At 38.6% G+C, this 8,886-nt stretch overlaps 1 protein-coding gene across 2 annotated transcripts; it reads left to right on the forward strand.

Annotated features, from left to right (window-relative positions):
* The first annotated feature begins 3,625 nt into the window (after positions 1-3,625).
* Positions 3,626-6,776, forward strand: LOC129776393 (zinc finger protein 540-like). Of its 2 annotated transcripts, XM_055782018.1 has the most exons (7): positions 3,626-3,762; positions 3,942-4,155; positions 4,254-4,442; positions 4,520-5,823; positions 5,885-6,286; positions 6,351-6,484; positions 6,542-6,776. In XM_055782018.1, exons 2-7 carry the CDS (start codon positions 4,089-4,091, stop codon positions 6,696-6,698), a joined length of 2,253 nt encoding a protein of 750 aa, XP_055637993.1. In that variant the 5' UTR covers positions 3,626-3,762; positions 3,942-4,088; the 3' UTR covers positions 6,699-6,776. The 2 variants fall into 2 exon arrangements, with proteins under 2 accessions (XP_055637993.1, XP_055637994.1); XM_055782019.1 differs by having other exon boundaries at positions 3,633-4,155; positions 4,257-4,442.
* Positions 6,777-8,886: the final 2,110 nt, after the last annotated feature.

Here is an 8,886-nt window from a genome sequence, read left to right on the forward strand (position 1 = left end):
GACTGAAGTGAAGCGAGCAAATGTACATGTATTTAGTATGCTATTTAGGTCCTGTCCAAAGAATCGAAGCCATTTCTTTCGAATGGTCACATCCCTCGAGGATCGATGAAATGATAATTTGTTGGATATGTTTTCATAATTTGAGGTCGACTCGAGCCCGGGCATCAATGACTGAACGCTCACGCATCCGGATGCCATACATTGAGCCATAGAGTTGTTTAAAAATGGAAATATTTTGTATATATTCCCTCGCAGTCGAGCCGCCTCTCTCCTCTATCCCACGTATTATTGGCGTATTTATGAGAAAAAAAAGGAGCAAAACACGTAATATTTGCAACGAAACAAAAACCCTTGCTATGAATTGCTCAGCGATCGCTGCTTTTCGTCAATGTCATAAACGTACACCGGCTCTTACCGCCAGGGTACGTTTATGACAAGGTAACCTGGACTCGAAGTGTGTAAGACACGATTCACTTATACACTCTCAACTATGACCTCTTTGCTTTGACGAAAAGAAGCGATCGCAAAGCAATTCATAACAAGTGTTTTTTTGTTGTTGTAAATATTACGTGTTTCGATATTCGATATGAAAATACGTTATTAATACGTAGGATAGAGAAGTTAGTGAACCATTAACGTTAAAGGCTTTTCGGAATTAGTACCTTGAATGTGTTGTTTCTGTGCAGCTTTTTGAAACTGGCGGCTCAACTGCGAAGGAATATATTTATATAATATTTCCATTTTCAGACAACCCTATGGCTCGATGAGTGGCACCCGGCTCGAGTCCAACGCGAATTATGAAAACATATCCCACAAATTATCATTTCATCGATTCCCGATGGATATGACCATTCGGAAGAAATGGCAGGTATTAAAGAAATCCAGATTTTACAATTATTACACAAAACAGTTTATTTTTAGCTGTTCCTACTGTCAGAAAGGCCAACGATTCTCATGCCTCGGGAAATCAAAACCGGACGGCTCGCTGAAAGGTTTTGATTGACATCAAGCAAGAGTTGAATCTAGTAAAAGCATCCGTAACATCCGCAGAATCGGCCTAGCTTTCTAGTGGGACTAAACAAGACTATCCACAGAGGGATATTCCGTCAAAGGAAATCGGGAGCAGCATCATCAACATCTTTAATGAAAAATCTAGCGATTCGGCCGGTTCTGATGACTTAATTATCCGAATCTTAATAAATCCGAATTACCGAACCACAATTTACTCTTTGTTTTGATTAGGTTTCGAATTTAAATAAATTATCTTTACGATGCAATGAATAAATATATACATTAACCTAAAATACAATAGATATAAACTTATTTAGATAAATTTATTATACCGCTCCATGATACTTGCAAAGCTAACAAGTCACAGGCTCACTATTATTGATGCACTAGTCAGTACAGACTACCTTTCCATATACGTACCCTGCCTTACCGCATTTTTTGTAAACAATCCCCTCTAACACTCTCCACCACTTAACAATCCCCTCGCTAACTTATTGACGATACTTTATATGCACCTTGGGCTGAATTTTTCACGATAGATACAATACGGTAGCGCGACTTATGAGAAAGGCCTTTCAGCCATCTTGGATTTTGTATGTAAACCAAGACGGGTCTATGGTACTAGGTGAGGCCGTTTCGACACTAAGTTGGTAGGGGAGCGGTATATGAAAACAGTACGGAAGAAAGCAGAAGGGGAATTATTTCCTTGAAGCGTGAAAGAGACAGACTGATCACGAGCGAGCTCCGGCACAAGCGTATTGTGTTTTGTTTACAAACAAAACACAGTAGACTTCCAAGATGGCTGAAGAGTGGTTTTAGCAAGTTGGCCCACCTTAGGATATACTTCTACGCTCCTTGATGTAAACAATCTGCAATATTTTTCAATATCTTTTTTTTGCTCTTTGTGTGAGGTATTGTTTTGGTAGGAATAAGAGCATTGAAAAATTGAAAGGTAAGTCTTTTACGGTTAAAGTTAGGTTTGTAATATACTCTATCTTATATGTTTCAGCTCAAGAGAATAAATCGACTTTCGGTGTCGGTCGGTGATGGAGGTATTTTTCCCGCGTTTTGCAGTTAGAGACGTCGGTTAATTATTCGATTGTAAGATTTCTGGAATTTCAAGTTTTCCTATATCTAATATTCTTTGTTTCTGTGTTCTTGGTTAACAAAAACTTAATGCCTTGTTTTGATGGGGCATAAAAAGATGATATAAGGATTTCTAGGAACTTCCTGCGACTTGTTTTATTGTCGATATTGTTCAGCTCATATATTATAGAAAAAACCCGAAGCTGTAACTGTAAAAATAACCATAAGCCACCGATTAATTTTTAATTTACAGTTTACAATTCTTCCGCAAGTGCATTTATTGCACAAGTGTGTATATGCGTGACCATTATATTTAGTGAACAACTATAAGAATGTTAAACATTTGTACTTTACTTTTGCACGTATGAATCTAACGACGAGTATATCGACGAATAATATATGAATCCATTCAATCCGGTGACGAAAGGACTAAAATCAAATAAGAATAGTCCGAAAATGATATAACGCATTATATTTTTAAAATAGGAAAAGAAGTCACTTGTCCAAAAAAGTTACTCCTGTACGCGCGTCGGTGTCTCAGACCGAAGGTGGTGAAAAAGTGATATACGTCCCCTTCGTACCAACTTATATGATACGCCAAACGATGATGAACAACGAATGACGAAGCTAGAGAGAATCGCAATGTCGTAGTGTTGATGTTTTCTGAGAAATGAACGAATTATTGATTTCTTGGTCTCTCAGATCTATGCGCGAGTATAGGAGTGTTAACCGTCATGGTGTTTCGTCGAAATTCTTCGGATATGCTAAATCATTTACGGTTGAACCATAAAAATAATTCCCTGGTGGTGGAGGAGACTGGGAAGAAGAAAATCAGGGTCTGCAGGAGTAAAATGCGGACTTAGAAAAGGTGCTCCCGTTCTAAAATAGTAGTATTCAAATTCAGAGTGCCGAGGAAAATATACCATACTAGTGGTCAATGATTCTATAAATGTACCTCTTTTGAACTAGTAGCTATAAGGACCAAGCAGAAATATTCAAACAAATCAGCTATTTCATTCAACATTCAAAGAACAGGTAATTTTGAACAGAGAAATTTTTATGTTGGTACAATAATAATATTGTGCATCATTCTCATTGTGTACTTTTTTTTCAATCGTCCTCAAAAAATCATGAAATGGTAAATTTATCAATATACTAAAATACAATTTCATTCAAAAACAATTATTCTGCACCATGTTTATTTCAAAATTATATTTAATGTAACTTTTAAAATTATGACATCATACTTTTTTATTACAAATATGTCTGTTCTTTTTGATTACAAGAAATAAATATTCGCTCGGTTAATCGAATACTGAAAAACAATTATTCGAATGAATCGAATATTTAAAAATGACCCCACGATTAATCGACAATTGAATAAACGAAAAATTTAGACATCTCTATTTGCAGTCAAACCCCTTTCCACAGTCCTCTGTATGTTTATACCGATTCCCCTCGGGCACTTATTGACGACACGGTCACACCTTTATTCCACACATCTTGGAATTTTTGTGATAACCGCCATGCGTTGGTGTGGGTGGTTTGTTTACGAAATGAAACTAGACTCAAAAGCTCAAAATCTGAATGAAAATTTGTACAGATTTGTGTATTCTATGCAATAGAGTAACATAGTTTTACAAAAAAAACTGATGGTGCTGAATGGTGATAAAAAATTGAACGAAAATTGTGTCTAATAAAAGTTTAATATTAAAGAGACCCTTAATATCAGTAATATTATGGAAGAATGGTTGATTAAATGCCAGGATTGCGTGTTTTGACTAGCCAAATAACATTAAATGAAGACTTCCATTGAAATTTTAACACTATTTTCCTCGTCGCAGATTATCAGCTGATATCTGTTATTACGGTTCATAGGAATTGATACGGCGACAGCTGTTTTTTTTTTGTCGTGGTTAGCGTCGTAATGTTTAGGAAGGAGGTCGGAAAGGTTTTTCGTTATATGTAATTTTTGCATAGCGATTGAAAAAATGCATCGACATCTGTTATCTAACGATATATTTGCGGACACTCCCGATGCTAGGTGTGACGGAAACCGTGAGTCTGACTCTTCTGAGCCTCCAAAAAATACCGATTCCAGAAATGGGGAAGTATAATGTGGATGCATAACTCATTTTTATTGTTTCACATTTCAGCAGACGACTGTAAGCTGGACACAAGCGAGGAATGTTATGAGGACGACATGATCATTGAAAAGCTTGATGATTCAGACGATCAAATTGTCGCAGAACTGGAAATTGAGCCAATAGTTTCTTCCCAGGCAGAGAGCGAGCAGCCTTCAATTGATGTTAAACGTTTGTATGATTTAGACACAGATAGTGAAGGTAATCGGTACTTCTCATTCACTTGAATAATTGTTATCTGAATCTGGTTTTTTGGTATGACATTCTCCAATCATCAGACATCAAGGAAGAACTTGACGAGGAATCGGTGGAATTTCCACTTCCTCTAGTTGAAATAACTACAAATCCACTGGACGTTCCAAACGAAGCTGTTAATTCTTATTGTCGCTTGTGTCTGCGTGAGATTCCGAATCTTTTCCCGCTTATGTCCCGTATTCAGAATGTGCTCGTTCCGGAAATGTTTAACATCGTTACGGGGATTAATATTAATTTCGGCGACAAACTGCCTAAAAAGGTGTGCATAAACTGTTTGATAAGGCTCGACTATGCGTACAATATAAGAAAGGAGTTCCTAGATACGCATCGTACGCTGAAGAGCTTTTCTCTGACTAGGATACAGCCCCTGTTGGAGCATTTGCAAAATTATCAGAAGAAAATTCGCGTCACGACGGAATCGTATAGCGAGAAAATACTTCGCCAACATAAAGATATCATTCGGATGCGTCTAATGAAGAAGCAGGAGTATTTGGAGAAACAGGTGGAAAATGAAGCGCTTGAGGAGCTTTCCAAAAATATGCCAGTGGAAAAGCTTATGGCCACTGATAAAACTCTCAATGTTTACCCCAAAATGCAAAGGAATATTCAGGAAGATTTAGAAACAATGGAAGACCTAGAAGAACCAAACGAACAAACGGAGGAGGAGTGTTTAGAAGAGGAAAAGATGGTAGAGACGTTGATATACGCAGACGAAACTAATTCGGAGCCAGAATTTGACGAAGCCCCTAAGAAAGCACAGAAAACGAATGCGAAACAGCACCTTGCACTGGGGAAACGTCAGCCAAGGCGTTTCTATAACATGGAAATGAAGGAGACAAAACCCGACCCAAACAAGTGTTATATTTGTGACATCGTGTTTGACGACACCGACGCACTGGATTTACATCTGCCGGATCATGTGGATATGATTCCTTACAACTGTGATCGATGTGTGGATAAAAGTGGGAAGGTGAAAAAGTTCACTTCTCTCATTTTACTTCACAGGCATTTTCGAATGCATGCTGGTTCGATCAGTTGTCCGATCGCCTCTTGCCCGATACAAACGTTTACCCGTGTGGCGTTGTATGGCCATATGTCGAATTACCATAGATCAGATTCGACGACGAAATACACTTGCGAAATTTGTGGTCATCAGATGGTGTCTAGGAAACGGTTCCATAAACACATGCGTTCCCATGAAGCGATTAGCGATGGACGGTATCCGTGCAATCATTGTGACAAAAAGTTCGCTACGAAGACCCGTTTGACGCGTCACGAACGTTCTCATACCCAGGAAAGACCGTACAAATGCAGGTACTGTGAAAAGGTAAGTCTACACGTCAAGCATTTGAACACGTTACATAGAAGGAATGCTGTTTGAATTTTAGACATTTTCCAACGAAACAAATCTTCACGTCCACGAGCGCATCCATACTGGTGAGAACAGATTTCACTGTGATATTTGTGGCAAAGGATATCGGACCAGGTACTGTCTAAGTGACCATATCGGTACGGCGCATGACGGCCTGAAAAATCCAGACAAACCAGTATCCAACATGCATCCAAAATACTTCGTCGAGCCAATCAAGTGTCAAACGGAAGGCTGTGATTTTGTTGCCACAAATAAGGGTCAGTACTACAATCACAGGGCGAAACACACGCTGAAGTTTCACTGCGCGCGTTGCCCGGAACGGTTTCCATCGAGACAACGTCTCGAGATGCACGAGTTTGTTCACGACGGTATCAAACGTTATTGTTGCGACCAATGTGGCAAAAACTTCCGTTTCACGGTAAAAAATGAATAACTATCAGCAATACGTAATATTACATCCGATGCCTGCCATTCTGTTACAGAAAACTTTCAATGAGCACATGAATGCACATAAAAACATTCGTCAGTACGCGTGCGATGTGTGCGGAAAGGCTTTCGTACGCGAACGATCGATGAAGGAACATCGTCTGAAACATTCGGATCAGCTGAATTATAAGTATATTCGTATTGATGCTCGGGGATTTCTTTTGCGCTGATTAATTTTCTTTTACAGGTGTCGAATATGCAACAAAAAGTTTAGATATCGGACAGACAAATCAAAACATGAACGAACACACCATAGAGAAGAAGACATCGATCGTACGACTTTTCAATACGACAGCCAGGGTGATACGGACCTGATCGAGGAGGAAGTTGAGGCAGATGACTAAGGCAGTTGAATATGCTTTAATTTCCTAAATCGAAATTCTATGAAAATAAATCATGCTGCGTATAGTATAGAATTGATTCAAACTTTTTAATCTTTCGTAAAATACCCACTAGAACGTAACAGTTATTGGTGATCGCTACGGGTCCACGTTGCGGTTACCATCGTAATTGAGTGCAATGTGCCATACCGCGCGTACCGCAATTCATCTATTGAATAAAACGGTCCAGGAATGGACAATTTCGTCTCATCGACTTACGAATCTTTAAGAAAAAGCAAAATTATGGAGCGATGGCGAATTCCCAGCAAACATTAAATCGTGTAATTATCGTATTTATAGCATCATATATCCCATGTTTTGAGGTGGTATATGAAGCGTATACTCAAAAAAATCTACCCGTTGATGTTACGTGAAAACGTATGTGATTTTTCTCCAGCGAACTTTTCACGTGATATTGACGATAATCAGAATGATCATACAGAATGAACTCATGAACTAATGAATTTCACGTTATACTTACATAATTTTTCCGTACCTAATACCCCTTCAGTGTGATCGCAAATTTATTTTCAGTTGATGTTCATTTTGATAATTGCATTATTTTCCAACATTTCTCTTACTAGTTAGGATAATTTATTTAAAAATAATGCAACTATTGAAGAAAACATAAAAAACAAAAACATAATAAAATACAGTCTAGACCAGGGTTTCTCAAAGTGTCGATATTGACCTTTTAGGGTCGATTTCGGCTTCCCAGGGGTCGACATAAACAAAAACTAATTTTAGTGGTCAACGAGGTCTAAAAATCGAGCCCTATTAATTAGCATAAGTTCTCATTTGAAACATTCAAGACACTGTATAAGTTGTTTTAAGTGAACCATCTTATTATAAGAATGACTAATATTTGAGTAGATGCAGGTGATCCGCGTGATGCTCATAGTGTACTGTTTGCCTTTTTCGTCTCAAGGTAAGCCTGGAGTCTATTGATGGAAACAAGACTCTTCTTGATTTATGCCGTAAATGTAACTGGCGCGACTGCCAGGATGATCGTCTATTACTCTATAACTCTTTAATTGATGCCCAACGTAAATAGGATTCCAAGAAAACTTTTTTTTTACTCTTTTAGTAGAGAGAGAACGTGTCCGAAACGCTCCGCTCGTTATGTTTGTTACTGCCACTAGTAAACCGATGCGAGACACAGTGAGACACAGGTTGTTTAATGCTAGGTGTTGATACCGCTGCTGCAGTCGTTGCCACTAGAGATCTATGTGCGGCACAGTCGGATTGTTAGCCGCTCAACTTTAAATGCTCGCCTCTTGCTGCCGTGGGGAAATCTCAACAAGCCACTTCCACTTTTCCGATGCCAAGCAAGCGCGCATACTCGCTCCTCTACCAGACAGAGCGTACCCGAAACGATCCGCTTGTGATGGTAACTGCTGCCACTAAAAGTAGACCGTTGCTACTGTTTGCCACCGCTTCAGTGATCGCCTTGGTAAGTGCTACTTCCACTGCTGCTGCTTGCCGATGTTATCCGTTCCGCGTCCGTTGTAAGAATAATCGCTGCGCACTTTTTTTTCACTTAAATTCTTTTTATTTCTTAATTTGGTTTACATCATAATATAATACTACATTTCAAGTGATCAACCTAGGGTTCTACATCTTTAAGTTGCAATGTCAAGTTCTGTAATGATTTTCATCATACTCATTATCCGATTGTTTCATTATCCTAAAATCATGCCTAAACTTTTCTAGTTTTTTGACGTAGGATTACGTCTTTCGGGAACATATGGGGGTACAAATTGAAAATCCAAAATCGAGCACAACGTGAAAATTGTCCAATTTCAAAAGCTAATTGCTCAGTCATTTCATGATGGATTGATTAAATTTTTGCGTCAATCGATCTCGGTACTCCATAATAATTTTTTATATTGAAGAAAATAATATATGTCATGAAACTAACTATCGAACAATTGAAAAATCTCAGCCCCCATCCTAACGGAAATACCCACTTCTGATTGGTTGAAATTGATGACAAATGCGGCGGGTCCCTAACAGAGACATCAAAATCAAGCTGCCTGGGGGAAATCGACATTGCAAATGCATGAAAGTAGGGGGAGCTTTTGTTCCTACCGAAATGTGTGCCCTAAAAGAGACATCGAAATTAAGCTGCCTGGGGAAATCCGCATTGCAA

The sequence above is a fragment of the Toxorhynchites rutilus genome, chromosome 3 (assembly GCF_029784135.1).
Source record: "Toxorhynchites rutilus septentrionalis strain SRP chromosome 3, ASM2978413v1, whole genome shotgun sequence".
Lineage (NCBI taxonomy): Eukaryota > Metazoa > Arthropoda > Insecta > Diptera > Culicidae > Toxorhynchites > Toxorhynchites rutilus.

Coding starts and splice junctions, on each gene's coding strand:
- LOC129776393 (XM_055782018.1), top strand. CDS start 4,089: ATGCATCGACATCTGTTATCTAACGATATATTTGCGGACACTCCCGAT. Junction 4,156..4,253: donor TGCTAGGTGTGACGGAAACC/GTGAGTCTGACT, acceptor TTCACATTTCAG/CAGACGACTGTAAGCTGGAC. Junction 6,485..6,541: donor TCGGATCAGCTGAATTATAA/GTATATTCGTAT, acceptor TTTCTTTTACAG/GTGTCGAATATGCAACAAAA.